This window comes from Mustela nivalis, assembly GCF_964662115.1.
Source record: "Mustela nivalis genome assembly, chromosome: 1".
Taxonomy (NCBI): Eukaryota; Metazoa; Chordata; class Mammalia; order Carnivora; family Mustelidae; genus Mustela; species Mustela nivalis.
In genome coordinates this window covers 6669859-6685398 of record NC_139020.1, presented here as the reverse complement: position 1 = coordinate 6685398, position 15540 = coordinate 6669859, and the positions used below count along the sequence as shown (strand labels likewise).

Genomic DNA, 15540 nt, shown 5'->3' with positions numbered 1-15540 from the left:
GTCCCATGGGTAACTTAAACATGAAATAAACTGAACCAATTTATCTATCTAATTTTTTTTCTATATTCATTAACATCCATCCAGCCACTCATGCTAAATCTAAGCTATTTTCAATCTCATCCCAGAAATGTAACATTTACGTGCTGAGCAACACGATACTCTATTTTGAACATCTCTTCTAGTCTGTCTTTCTTTCTTTCTTCCTCTCATCTCCTTTGAAAAGCCCATTTCAGGATCTTTGAACAATTTAGCAACTGCTTCCCATCATTTTGTGTCCTTGTATTTCTCCCTGGGTAATTTTGATAGGGTAGCACTGGAACAAGAACTCAGACGCTGGAGTCAGACAGAACTGGGCTCGAATCCTGGATTTCCTAAGTTATTGGCTGGGACATCCTGAGCCATGATCTTGGCTTCTCTAGTTTTAGTTTCTTTATCCATAAAGTAAGAATAATAAATAATATCTACACCATAAGGTGCTTGTGGGATTTCGATGAGATAATACTTTTTCTCTAAAGTGGATGGCCCAGTACCTGACAATAGTGTGCACTCAACAGATGGAAAGTCTACAATCTTTCTTTGTTTTTGGCTTCAGTCACACATAAAACCCCAGGGCACTTTCCTCAATCACTATTCAGCTTATCGCTTAGGAATGTAATTCATTTTGACTTTATGATTTCAGCTTTAGCTGGTTTGTTGTCTGGTTGCTTGATTTGGTGCACAGAAGCAATTTAAACAGAAGCTTACAGAAGCACACTCCATGATGTAGACATGGTGGGAGAGATGCTTGGGAGCGTTTAGTGGTGTGATGAAGCAAAATGAAGTCATGCTGTCTTACCAACAAGTTCTGTAGGTAGACATGAGCTCATGCTCTGGTCTTACCTACCTGTGCAAGCACCCCTGGGAGAGGTATGTCCCTTCCTTCCAGGGCTCCATGTTCTCATGTGTAAAAGAAGAGGTTTGTGATGGTTTACTATGTCAGCCTGACTGGGTCATAGGACATCCAGACATTTAGTTAAACATTACTTCTGCGTGTGTCTGTAAGGGTGTTTCCAAAAGAAATCAGCATTTGAATTGGACAACTGAGTAGAGCAGTCTGCCCTGCCCTGTGTGGGTGGGTGACATCAACTAACCCACCAGGGACCTGAATGGGGGGGGGGGAGTGGAGAAAGAAGGGAAGGATTTTCTCCCTTTGCCTGGCTTTTGAGCTGGGACATTCATCTCCTGTGTTCAGGTCTCTGGCTTTCACGCTTTAAGACTCAGACTGAAATCTACACCATTGGCTGTCTTGGGTTCCCAGTTTGTAGACAGCAGACTGTGGGCTGTGGGACTTCTCAGCCTCCATAATCACATGGGCTAATTCCTCATAATATATAAATAAATGGGGAAAGAGAGATAGAGAGATTGGTTCTGTTTCTCTGAAGAATCCTGACTAATACAGAATTGAACTAAGATCATCAAGAGTCTCGTACCTCCAACTCCTGTGACTCCACGATTCTTGCTAACTAAATCTGGATTACCATTAACTCAGTAAATGCACATTGACTGACCTCAGCACACAGGCGACAAGCTTCCTGCTGCCTCATCTGGTGATTAAGAATTCAAAAGACATATTCTCCAACTTGCAATCTAATAGAATAGAGAGGTTCATAAATAACTAACTCTAATATAATAGATTCAAACATAATAGGTTTACCATCTGAGCTTGGGCAGTAAGTATATTCTTCTATCACTTGTTGTTCATCTGCTGTCAAGGCCCAGCTTGGAGATATTTAGGTAGAATCATGAGAAGGCCATATGAGCCTTGTGTCACTCCAAGAACTCAAAATTTTGACTTTACAGTAAGCCAAACCAGCAAAGACTCACATTGGGGATATGGCTTCTGTCTGCATAAAGCCGTTCTCTAATGTAATTCACTCTGTTTATAAAGGATATTCACAAGAAACACACTGGTGAAATGGAGCTCTATAATCATGGCAGAATGACGGTCATCTCTACAGCCTCGGTGGACCCCAGGGGAAAGTCCAGGGCTCCCACATGTAGGGTTCAGAATTGAGGAAAACATCACCTTCCCCATTAAACTTCCTTGCAAAAACAAGGATTATGTCCCCACATGACTTTTTATTTTGGCTGCCAGGAACTAACAGCCATACTGGAAGCATGGCTACAATATCTTGGCCAAGCTCGTGGTCAAATGTGGCCAAAATGGCTGCATTCTTCTCTCATGTGATTTTGGCTTTCCATTAATATTTTTAATTTCTTCGGGACTGATTCCTAATTTCTTTTTGATCAGTAGTTTGGTTCACATGTTTATCAGTAGTCTAGTTCACAAGGCATCTCAAATTCTCCATGGGACTAAATAGTATATGTGTATTTAAGTAAGAATGGAATGTATTCTAGAATATAATGTGAAATGAAATAAAGCATGGTAATAAAAGAATTGGTAAGATGTCTTATGAGAAGCAATTATGTTGCCAAAAGATCAATGTTGGCTTCCTAGACAGGGGAGTTTGCCCTGAAGAAGGATTTGTGAGCAGAGAAAAGAGGGCTGAGGGCATGGGGTGGGCAGGATGTGGCAGAGAGAAATAGCGGCAGGTGCAAAAGTTTTTGAGAATCATATCATAAATGATACCAAGGAAGTATCTCTTGACCTGGCATGCTTATTGTCATCTACTTCATCCGATATTTTGAAACATTTGTCTGAATCAGTCATTTGAGCTCTCAATCCCACACTCTTCGGTCAGGAGCTACTGACTTCATGTGGATGGTTCTAATCTATTTCTGACCGGCTCTGGGTAATTCCTCTGTGATGGGCCTAAGAGTAGCAAGTCTTCACTGAGTTGCTCATGAATTGTGAAGGGATCCAGTGAGGAGAGTCTGAAGAAGACGCAGTACCAGGAATTCCAGCCATGGGTGTTGTGGGAATAGGAATAGGGCGTCTTAAATCATATAAGAACTTTTATTCCTGGTGACTGAAACACAGTAACACTCAGTGAATGAATGAGTGAATGAATGAGTGTGTGAATGAGTGATTAAGTGAATGAATGAAGCAAACAAGCGAGTGTGGCAACTCTTTATCTCTGAGACTTCTGATTGCCAGGACTGCTCATGCTCAAGGTGGATATTTAGAAAATAAAAGTAGAAATGTTTGACTGAAGAATCATTCAATTACCTCTGAAACTAAAAATATACTATATGTTAATTAACTGAATTTAGATTTTTAAAAAAGAGGGGAAAAAAGTAGAAACATTTGAAAAGCCCAACACTTTTGTACCCATTTTAGGGAATAAAAATAGAGCAAAGAAAAAAAAACTTTCAAAATGATGTAAGCTGCTAAAACCCGATGTCCTATTGCATTTTGGTCAGCATTTTGCAACTTTTAAAAAAAGTGGTTGAAGACTATGCCTTCCTCTTTGTTAGCCCTGTTGGTTAGCACATCACCAAGAGCATTGTCAATATGGAAAAAGCTATAGGGACCGCCAGAGCTACAGCTGGTACCCAGAGGGACAGCATCCCTGATGGCAGATGCTTCATGAGATATTGTGAAACCGAGGTGCTTCAGAATACCAGCCTCACAGTGCAGTGGAGACCATCTGTCTCTCAACAGTGATCTCTGTTCACAGATTGATGCGAGGCAGATGTCGGAACACCCGGAAGTCAGATGCTTACATCGTGCCCAAGTCGTCTTGGCTGTTGATAGGAATGCAGCCCAGTGCCTACGGGCCTCATACTTTGCTTAGTCCAGACTGTCAGAATGGAGCCTGGGGAGCCACTCTCACACTGCCTTCTATGCCTTTAACTGTCCTGGGTTTTCCTGTGGATGCCTTGATGCGTGGTCTCTGCATATTTTATTTTATTTTATCTTATTCTGTTCTATTGATTTTATTTTATTTTTATTTTTTATTTGAGTATATTTGTCACATCATGTCACATTAGTGTGCTACCAATGATAGGTCCCAAAAATACATCCTCAAGGAGAAGCTTTAGGAAGACAAAATTCCTTCCCACCAAAGGGGTGACTCTTCATTTTTGAAATTATTTGGGACATCAATGTGAAATTGTTGGATATTTCCTATCTTCCTGGCCACTCCCACTTCTAAAAGTAACCCAGCTTGTATTGGTAAAATGGATAAGGTGTATTCATGTAAAATTTATTTGGTGCCTTCTATTTAGATTAGAGCATCTCAAGCCGTAGTATGCATGGAATCACCTGGAAAGTGTGTCAACAATGTGGGATCCTCGACCCTCCCCACATCCAGATTAAGATTGGATTAGAAGTATGCCCTTTCAAATCACAAGTTCCCCCTGATGCAAGTGGTTCTGATCATATATGGAGAAACATTTTTCAGTCGACATCCAAATCCAGTTGAGCCAACCAACAAAATGCCATTTCACCAGGCCACACGTGTTCAGCTCCTTATAAGACTGATTCCACTTAATGACATTCTGATCTACAACCATGTCAGGAAAATCCCAATCCCATGAGATGTAGACTTAGACACACAGATGTGTACCAAATAGACAGACAGGTAAATAAAAAAGTACAAATGTGATTTGTTGTCCAACCAGTGAACTTTGAGAGGGGGAGGCACAATCTACAATTTTTCCAGGACAATAGGCATAAACCAGGGCTTTCTGGAAAGGCTGCTGGTCTCACTGATTAAATGTTTTTCTTATGACTTCTTTGCTCCTCTCCTACAACAAACCAAAGAATACATTTTCCTCCAGACTCAGAATGCATAGATGGGCCATCTTTCCATATTACTTTTCTTTTGATCCTATGAATGCTTAATCACGTACTGAATGAGGCATCCCCTTCTCACTGCCTGCTGACTCCCTGGAGCCAAATGACACCCACCTTTTGCAACTGTGCAAGATTTAAAGGTCTGCATTTTAAAAGCAGATGCTTAGACATAAATAATTTTTTCAGCTATCTTTGTGATTAGCACTTCTGAGTATCCATCGATGTGTTTAACTAGTAGGAACTCTATGGGCCAGGTGGAACCAGGTTTGGAGAATTCCATCTGTGTGTGCAGAGTACTCTCCGGCCAAGATGTGCCTGCAGGAGGTACCTGGGTCCTGGGTCCTGGAGCTAGGGCTAAAGGTACAGATCCAGCAGCTGACAGAGCTGTCCCCAGGGCTTGCAATCTCATGGCCCCATTGGGGAATTATCTGGATTGTGCAATGGAGCCGTGTGTGTGTGTGTGTGTGTGTGTGTGTGTGTGGCAGGTGGGTGGATGGGTGTGGGTGAATGGGTGTGTGTGTGGTGTGTGTTCATCTGTGTGCCTCTGTATGAGCACACACACGTGAAGCTTGGCCAATAACTGAAAGACTCACAACTTGCAAAACCAGCCACAGCCAACTCTCTTACAAACACTACTAACTGAATAACTGCCTGCATGGGCGTGAAGCAACCAAATGAGGGAACAGCTGAAAGAGAACTTTCTTCAGGGGATGAAACCAGCCTTTACACAAAACCTTAAGTGTGAGCCAATCTGCATAACCACCGTTCCACCCACCCAACTGATGTTTAATGAGTACCTACTGTACAATATCAGGAATGGCGGAAGCTCTGACTTGATTAAACTGAGATATAAATATCTCTCCTGTTTTCTCAACATTTTACTTAAGGGAGAAAGCCTCAAGTCTGTCCCTGTTGGAAATGATACTGATGACTTCAAAGCACATTGACCACAGGAGAGAAATATGACCTCAGGAGTAAACAGGGTGAGAGTCACCATGCATTACCTCCAGGGTCTGTGATTCTATGAGGAACAAAGACAAGACTCTCCTCAGATTGGTTGTCCTGTCTTTAAAAATGAAAAACATTGTTTTGCCTGAACTGCAGAAATGACACTCTTAAGAGACAAGGCTAAGGGAGAGACAGGTATGGGTGGGCACACTTTGGGTTCCTCCCTCAACCTGCTCATATCCATACAGCATCTGAGGTAACAGCATCCCTCTCCTCCATTCCTCCCCAGGAACATCCATCCATGCTCCCTCAGCCTTTTTTTAGGAACTGCACAGCCAGGGCACGTGCCTCGGACACTTGCTCCATATTTTTCCACATCAGCAGGAAGTACCTTCTATGACCCAGAATCAAGTCATGGGTTTCTGGTAAGTAGCTCCGCTATGGTGACAAACCAAATACAGGGCTTCCATATGAAAATCAACTGCCTTTCAGTCAACATCAAAACCTGTTTTGTCCCTGTCATCAGGTGCACATGAGCCTTCACCTTTGCTGTCCTCAGTAAAAGTCTCACAAAATGCCTCAAGATGAGAGAGAACCCCAAGAGCAATGCCCTTCCTATCAACCACACCAAATCACCCCCATGCAGTTTACTGAAGACCACCACCTACCCCCACCCTGCCAGTGACAATCCTGCAATAACACTCAGGCCATGAGCCCAAGCCGGATGTTCAGCCACATTCTCCGTGCACTGTGGTCTATGTGGAAGGCGACAGAAGTCCATGAACGTGACTGAACACAGACTAAGGGGCAGCGGAATGGGAATCACACCATGGAGGGGATTGGAGCCCGTTCGCCATCACACTTTACACAGATGAATTTGGGTGACCCCTGGAGCAAGGCTTAGTCAAGTTTGGGCAAACCTCACACACACACACACACACACACACACACACACACACACAGGTATCCTTTCATCCAATCCCCCCTCAGTTAATGCTCTTTGAGTACCTCCTGCATGTCAGGCCCTGTGCTTGGCCATGAACGTTGGGCCTTTGCGGGGCTGAGGCTGTATGGAGGGAGGAAGCAAAGGGTCACCAGGATGTGCTGCAGAATGACAGAGAGAGGGAACACTGCAAAGACAAACACGGTAGGTGGGGGCTGAGGTTCATGGGTGGATTCAGGAATGGCTCTGGGGGGGGGGGTGCTCAGGAAAGTCCTCTCTGAGGAGACATTTGCACCAAGCCCTGATGAAGGATGGAACTACCCGGAATCAGGGGTTTCAGGCTGAAGAGACAGTATGTCCAGGCCCCTGAGGCAGAGCCAGAAGATGACCAGATGGCTGGCCACAAGGAGTGACAGAGGGGAGCCCACAGGGGCTGTATCAGGAATCAAGACTGAATCCAGCACCTCCGGGAAGAGAACAAAGTCACCAGGAAGGCCTTTCTGAACTCTAACTGTATCTCTTATTAATGGTAGGCCCTGGGAAAAGTTAGTTGACCTCTGGGAACTCCATTTTCTTTATCAGGGAAATCAAGATAGGGATTCTTATTTCCCAGGATTTCCTGAGATGGTTTCTCCAAACTGCTTACCAAAATCCTGACATCAACTAAGGACTCATGAAGTTGTCACTGTAGTCCTGGTATTTTGGGGTTTATGTGGCATATTTCCTCTGAGGAGCTATATGTAAGCCATTTCTCCTATTTCTCTTCAGTTTTTGCTCAACAAGTAAGTTCCCGTCATTCTCCTCAAATTCAGAGCTATTGCTTTGGTTGGAGTTTAGAATTACCTCTGTGGCAAAGAATTACTCTGGTTCTCGGAATCTGCATTGTAGGCCAGGGATAGCTGGAATTTGGACTTTGCAAACAAGCAATACACTGCTCCCAGCTTTTTATTTTGCCAGATAAGATTTTCTTTTCAAAAGCTTACCATCTAGTAAGAAAAACACTTCATTAAAAAAAAAAAAATACCTAACACCAAATAATCTCAGAGAAAGGGCAATTCTTCCCTTGAGAGGCCACTTTTCATGGACTTCCATTCTCTCTCTCTCTCTCTGTCTCTCTCTCTCACACACACACACACACACACACACACACACACACACACGCACACATCAGTGGACAGCTCACCCGAGGTGGCCAGACTCCTGCTGGCTTCCATGTACAATAATTCCTTTAGACCAGTGAGGGTGACGGAAGCCAGAGGCAGGAAGAGAAAGCAGAATGGGGCTCTGGAAAGGGGCAGTTTGCAGACTGAGCAGAGTGAAGTATGAGCCTCTGACCTGCTGGGACGATGACTCTGCGCTCGTTCGTAGTCATGTTTGGGGGCGGCATGTGCTTCTCCTCCACGTAGCTGCCATAATTCATGCCCACGGTGTCTGGGCTGCCCACCATCTTCCCGCCTTTTGCCATGCTGCATTCATCCGGGGAGTTCCTGAAGGGGAAGACGATAAATCCTTCCATTATTGCTGCCACCAAGAAGCCTGCCTCCCAGCCTTCTTGTGATACGCAGAGAGAAGCAAGGAAGGACCAGGTGGGGAGGCTGATGAAGGAAGACAGAGGCGTCAGAGGGCACATATGGTGTCTGCTCCGGGCTGAATGACCGTGTCCCCCCCACCAAGAACTCTTTTTTTCAAGCCCTGACACCCAATGTGATGGTATTTGGAAGGGAGGCCTTTGGGAGGCAATGAGGGTCCCCCTGAGGTCATGGAGATGAGGCTCCCATGATGGGGTTAGTGTCCTTACAAGAAGCAAAAGAGACCAGAGGACTCTCCCTCTCTGTCTCTGCCTCTGAGGATATACCATGAAGGTGGCCGTCCACAGCCCAAGGAGAGAGCACTCCTCAGGCCCCAACCCTGCCAGCACGTTGGTCTTGACTTCCAGCCTCCAGACCTGTGAGAAATAAATTAATTAGTTCCTGTTGGGTAAGCGCCCCCAGGCTGCGTTGTTTTGTTCTGGCAGCTGGAGCTGTGTGAACATGGCGCCCGTGCTTGGTGGAAAGACGGGGCGGGCACAGGGGAAGTAGAGCTAACACCTGGCTTCTGTTTCTTAAACCAGCTCCTTCTGAAACTGTCATGTCAAAACTCCCCTGGTGACAGCTGTTTGGAAACACTTGCAGGGACGAGCGAACTGCCATTGCCTCTCTCTGTGACTTGAAACAGGCTGGGTACACAGATGCTCGGAGGCGACCCCAGCTTGGAAGATGCTCTGCCAGGCTTATCCTAGAATGACATCCCTCTTGCAAACCTCAGAACGAAATCCTTGTGTCCAATTTCAAATCCCTACAGCCAATCTTGGGAGCTTTGAAGGCTTGCTGTGTCCCCAGCTGAGGTGCCGGCAGGCAAAGCAGAAAAGGAAGCAGGACTGGGGCCCTGGGAGGAGGTGGGAGACAGGACTCAGCAGCCCTGAGGCTGAGATGTGCAAAGCCAGTTCTGAGCATGCAGAAAGGGGTCAGGATGGCAACCGGGAACTGTTCACAGAGCTGCTCTTACTAAGGCAGTCACAGTCATCTGAATAAAGACAAACCTGCCTTTTTTTTTTCGACAAATAATTCTAGCTAGTGAGATTTGAAGGTTATAAGATATGATGAAATATTTAATAGGGAAACCCCAAATGGAAAATCCAACTTAACCAGAAAACAGGAAAATACATCGATGTTGATTAGAAGGTGAACCCACAGATCGTCAAGTCAAGATCACTGTATCCAAGGGGCCTTGACAATTGGGTTACATCTTCTAAGGTGGATTTCTGGAAATTGCCTCTCAGGTTCTACCCAACAGAGGACTTTCTTGCTTTTGGGAATCTCCAAATTGTTGTTGGATATTGGATTTCCCTCCCAGTGTCTAAGGCCTTGAGGTTGTGGGCTCTACTCCAATGAGCTTTTCTTCAACTTTACCACACCTCACTAGCTGGAGCTCTGCAGCCAACTGGTGGAATCATGAAACTATGAGCCTGGCATGGACCTGACCTTCAAATTTGAGAAGGCCAAAACCACTGGAGGCAGAAGAGCACTCTCGGGTGGGATGGGGCCAGGGGTGGGGGGGATGGAGAAGTTCATTTGAGAGCCAAAGATGGGGACAGAAAGGTCAGCTGGAGGGACAGTGCCCTGGGAAGAGTTCATTCAGCATCTTCAGAACTCCGAAAAATCAAGGTTTCTTCCCAGCTTCGCTTGCACATGTGCCTGGTCCTGATGGAGGGAGTTTAGGGCTGAAGTGGAGGAAGCAGCAGGTATGTCTAAGGGAGAAGATCGTGGTCAGGGTCAAAGGACGAGGGCCTTACCGCAGGCCTGGAAATACATGGACCTGCTTCATGGCATCCCCACAGCTGTGCTAACATGAAGGAAATTTAAAAACAAAAACAGCCTGAGTTCCCATGGTGTGGATTCTCTATATTTCCACTGTGGCCTACACATGCATTATTTCCTGCTGATGCTACTTTTCCTGGCTTCAAACACTTATCTCTAGAAGCGCCATCCTAATATCACTACTGGAATGTCTTCACTTGAGACTTCATTTCCTGTCCCTTTGGAAAATTCCATCCGTTGAGTGGAGGGTGCATGTTTCGCTCTATTTGCCTCAAGGAGTGGAGTTACTAGGGACTAGAGGACAGAGTCTAAAAGATTCGGTTCTTTCAGGAAAACGCTTTGGATGCTGCTCAGCGGAAGAACATGACTCCAGCTACAACGAAAAGGTCTAGGTGAGCACTGCAGGTTCCCTCCTCTGCTCATCCGTTCAGACCACTTTAATTGAGTGCCTGCTGTATACCAGGCACCATAAATCCTCTGTTCTCCAGCAAGACAGGTTAGCCTTCCCATTCAGCTTTCATTGTTTAAAAAAAAAAAGGCCCAATTTTCAAAAGCTGCTCCTTCAAAACATCGTACTCTGTTTTAGCTTCGGAGGAAGATACAATGTAACTGTGTCCTTGATCATGTCAAGTAGTTTTTGTAAAAACTGTAAGGGACTCCAGTCCCTGAGAAGGGAGAGTGTCACCCCACAGACCTCCGACATGCTAGTCTCAAGCAGGTAATCAAGGCCCCGGGGCCCCGGGTGTGCTGTTCTTGCTTCTCAGCTATGTCCCCTTGTTTATTCTCTTGGGAATTTTAACAGCCCAGTGAGGAGCAAAATCTCAGGTGGGACCTGAGTACACAAAAGAGAAGGGGCTTGTTCAGACCCCAGAGCCAGGAGGGGTCAGAACTAAGACTTGAAGCTGGACAGCCTCACCTGTCCACGCTTTTAGCCCTTGCACAGAACCCCTCCACCAATGAAAAGGAAGATGCTGTCCTTCCAAGGTAAAATAGGGCTTAATTTCAGAAAGGTATCGAGACTTCCCTGCCCATGTGTTACTCTGGCTTAAGGCATGCATTGTCCCACATGCACGATTGCTTTTTTTTTTTTTTTTTTTTTGAAGATGTTATTTGACAAGAGAGTTGCACAAACAGAGGGAGCATCAGAGAGAAAGAGGGAGAAGCAGACTCCCCACTGAACAGGGAGCCCGAAGCGGGGCTCCATCCCAGGACCCTGAGCTGATGACCCAAGCTGAATGCAGATGCTTCACCGATTAAGACCCCCAGGCGTCCCCACCGTTTCTAACGGTGTTGTAGCCTCCATTCATTACCCGGTACAACGGGTGTGGGACACACCAGGACATGTCTAAAAAACCTAAGCAAGAGGTAGAAACAATTCCTGGAGTAGAAAAAAAAAAATTTTTCCCCTGAGGCATCTATTTAGACACCAATTTATTTAAGAAAAAACACACACACACACACACACGCAAAAAAACTTAACATGATTCAGAAAACAAGTGTCTATTTAAAAGTCTCCCAATAAAAAGATGTTCAGTTCGTGGCCCAGGTGTGATGAGGAAAGCCCCAAGCTGTGGAAATCCACCTCCTGGCCTACAGCCCTGCAACTGCACAGACGCTGGGCATTCTGAGGTTTGCAAGTCAGCAGGGAGAAGCTTCCCAGGAACAGTCTGGTTGGTATTCCATTGGCAGCAAGCCCTGCCTGGGAGAGAGGGTCATGTGGTATGTACTCCACCGTGATAAGGATTTGGGCCTTCAGTGCAGTGTTTTTGAAATGCACATAGCAAAGCATATCCCTTTTAATATTGTATTCTTAGTACTTGCATATGTTTTCCAGCAGTTTCTGAGAAAGTTCTAAGACAATTCATTAGATGCTTGCTAAATGGGCAATTAATTTGGTGAATGCGGGATGTATCTTATTGGGGGGGGGATGAATTTCTTTTTTGCAAATAAGCATCACTCAGGTTACTTTTCTCAATGACTCTTTCTTTTGGGGGCATACAGAAATTATTATGCAAAGCAAAATTATAATGAGAGATCACTCCATACCTGTCAGGATGGCTAGCACAAAAAACAAAAAATAATAAATGTTGGCTAGGATGTAGAGAAACTGGAGCCCTTGCACGCTGCTGGTGCGGCTGCACAATGGCATGGCTGCAATGGGATAGAGACTAGAGACTCCTTGAAAGTCTTTAGAAAAGACAACCATATGACCCAGCGGTCTCATTTACACGTATTTATCTGAAAGAATGGAAATCCAAATCTCAAAGAGATACTTGCACTCCTACGTTCATTACAGCACTATTCACAATGGTCAAGGTGCAGAAACAACTTAACTGTCCACCGTGGGTGAATGGACAAAGAAAATGTGGTGTATACCACAGTGGAATGCAAGTCTTCTCTAAAAGACGGAAATCCTGCAATTTCTGAGGGTGCACGAAGCTTAAGGACAGACATTATGCTGAGTGACATAAGCCAGTCACAAAGGACAAATACTTCAGACAAATACTCCACTTCACAGGAGGTGTCTAATATGGTTAAATCCAGGGGATTAATTGATGTGGTTTCCATTATTCCACAGAAGCAGAGGTTTCTCTCATGGCTTCTCCTGAAGAGAACTGGGTGATATCGCAAGCAATAGCCTTCCCAAGATCTGATCACAGATCCAGAGCATTCCACACAGCAGCAGGGGGGCTGGTGACAAAACAGAGTGCTCCAAGCACACAGATCTCTGCTGCTTTGGTTACAGAAATCAAGAGACTACACATGCTCAGCTAGTCCTCCAAACTTGCCATTTCTTGACACGCCGCAAAGAATTGGCCACCCCAGGAGATCAGGGAAGGGATATCAAGAATAATGAAAATAACAAAGAGAGAGAGAAGGCTATAGATGCCAGTTTCCACAATCTTCTATTTTAAACTCATATTGACCTCTGAGAATGCCTAAGGCACTGCAGACAAATATTTATAGACCATACTTGATTTGAACCTAGGCTGTTGGGGTCCTGAGTCCAAGTACTTTGCCACACACTCTAGGACCTCACATAGTAAGGCCCTATGTGATCTGTAAGTCATGTCTCCTGGATGGGAGACATAACTGAACAGACCCTCAGAAAACTCTGTTTCGTTACTGTTGAGTATTTTCAGAAGGATATCCTGGGAGTGGCCCCGAAGGCAGTTATGGGGAGATTCACAGATGTGAGCTATACAGGAGCGGCCACATGCAAACAAAGACAAGGTCTCCAGGGAGAAGCCAAAGATGGTGTGTTGATGTGGACGTACGTATGAATTTTGATTAGTCTAGTTTTTAAAAAAATGTTGATCATCTCAATTTCCAGCTGAATATCAAGTGCTGCCCCCCACAAGACTTCCTTGAGGTCTCTGCAGAGACGATGGGCTTACACCGGTGAGCGTGGCAGGAAATCCAATGAGAGGTCCCCGTGCTAAGAGGCACAGCAGGAAGGAATCTGATCCAGAATGTGGCCCCAAGAACTGAGGAACAACCAGCACAAAAGCTGGCCCATCGGGAGAAGAGTGGGTCTAAGGTTTTAAGGTCAAGTGGAATGCAGCCAGAGACAAAAGCTTCATTTAGCTGTTGCTATACATAATGCCTTATTTTTTAAAAGGGTAATGCACCTGTGAAAATGTACTGGGAAATTAAAGTCGGGTCTTTGTTTTTGAAAAACAAAATAAATGTGGCATCTGACATTGGTTTTCTCCCATCAGAGACTACTTACAGCAGGGGAGATTCCATCATGGAAAGAGCCCACAGTGAATGGCACAGATGTGGGCATTAGCTTGACCAGGATGGAGCCTCAGCCCTGCACTGTCATCTGTGCTGTGTGAATGGACCTCATTTATCCAAGAATGTCACCAAACACAGCCCCAGGCGACAACCCTGAGCTCACTAGCCCCATTAAATCTCTGATTCTCCCTTACTTCACAACACTTAGCCTCCACTCACGGTTAACTGGGGCCTTAGAAAAAGTCCAAAGCAACTCAAAATCAAATCTGGAACATCAGTATACTTCTAGAAGTGGATAGAGACAAACCCACAATCTACCTATTTTATCTATTCTTTTTTTTTTTTAAGATTTTATTTATTATTTATTTGACAGAGCAGAGAGCCTGATGCGGGGCTCGATCCCAGTACTCTGAGATCATGACCTGAGCCGAAGGCAGAGGCTTTAACCACTGAGCCACCCAGGCGCCCCTATTTTATCTATTCTATAAAATAGAATCTATCTATTTTTTTCAAGAACCATCCTTCTTCTTATCCCTGAATTCCTTTTGCCTTTAGGAGACGACTGTCACTGCCTTGCTCTCCACCACGGGCTTTACTTCCAGATTGATCTTCCCCAAATACAAATCCTTGCTGGCTATGTGCAGCCTAAGCCCTTTGCTGGGCCATAGCTCCTTTGGATAAACCCACACTCCCTAGATTCTCCCCAGCCATGGGTCTTCTCGATTCATTCACTCCTCTAACCAGTATTTATGGTGCAAGTCTGCAGGCCTTGCGCCAGGTGCTAGGGATACCCCGGCATCGCTGTTCTCCTGGTGTCTGCATTTGGGTGAAGGAAGCCCCTCTCCCTGAGTCGACCTACGTTTGCCCTTGAAGACCACATTCTCCATCCCCCCAGCTGTTATGTGGATACGCAAGCTGGCGTTACTCTCAGGCAGTCTTCAGTTCATCACCTTTTACTAGAATGTCACCATCTTCCCGAATGTTCTTTTTAGTTTATTGGGTGATGAAGCTCCTTAAGAGAAATATGAAGGTTTTCTCTGGCGGCTCTGCCCTAAAACTGACCCAAAGAGGAGTTCCGAGAGAGGGCCCTCCGTGGGAGGCTGGCCCCGGGCACGCATTCCCTGCCTGTCTCCAACCCAAAACCACCTTCTCAGGTGGTTTTCTTCCTAAGAACCCTAAAAGCACATACTTAGACCGAATCGACCGAACAAACTCCTAATCGAGTTTCATAGCGTGAATTGAGGTAAGTCACCACAAAAGGTATTTTCAGGACCCCAGACAAGGAGGGGATTGTCTGGAGAGTGCCGGGGTAATTTGTGGGTCTGTTTTATTTCTGAATCAGAAGCAGTGGAAAAGCTGCTTCAGACCCCATGGCCTGAGCAGCGGGTGGGGCTCAGCAGTGATTCATGGAGGGCTCCCTGCGCAGACTGAAACTGTAGATGTTTGTCTTCGCAGCTGTGTGTTATTTTTACCCTTACTAAATACGCTCTCTTACACCTGGAATCCCAGGCTCTTCCCTCCAGTCCGGTCCCCTTCCCCTTCTCCAGAGCAGCTGAAGACTCGGTTAATTAAAAGTCACCACCAACACACCAACAGTTAGTTCTTTGTCCCTGAAAGGGGTCTGAAGTTTCCCTGAGTTTCATTATTGAAGTTTTTAATTTCTTTTTACAGCTGAAAATGGGTATCGGCGAGATCTTCAAATATGGGGAGAATTGCATCCTTTTGGGCTTCATCATTTGGAAATAAAATATTCTATAGAGTAATATCTCTAGTTGCATGCTCAGGATGAAATGTGGCATATTTTCTACCTT

The 15540-nt window shown here is 45.2% G+C and overlaps 1 protein-coding gene across 8 annotated transcripts in view; it reads right to left on the bottom strand.

Moving 5' to 3' along the window:
• ERG (ETS transcription factor ERG) overlaps positions 1-15540 on the bottom strand; it is a 240564-nt gene that overhangs the window by 30949 nt on the left and 194075 nt on the right. For all 8 annotated transcript variants that reach the window (XM_082728121.1, XM_082728119.1, XM_082728123.1 and 5 more), the window contains one exon: positions 7968-8119. In XM_082728121.1, coding sequence (XP_082584247.1) covers positions 7968-8119 — 152 coding nt within the window. The remainder of the gene's footprint in view (positions 1-7967; positions 8120-15540) is intronic.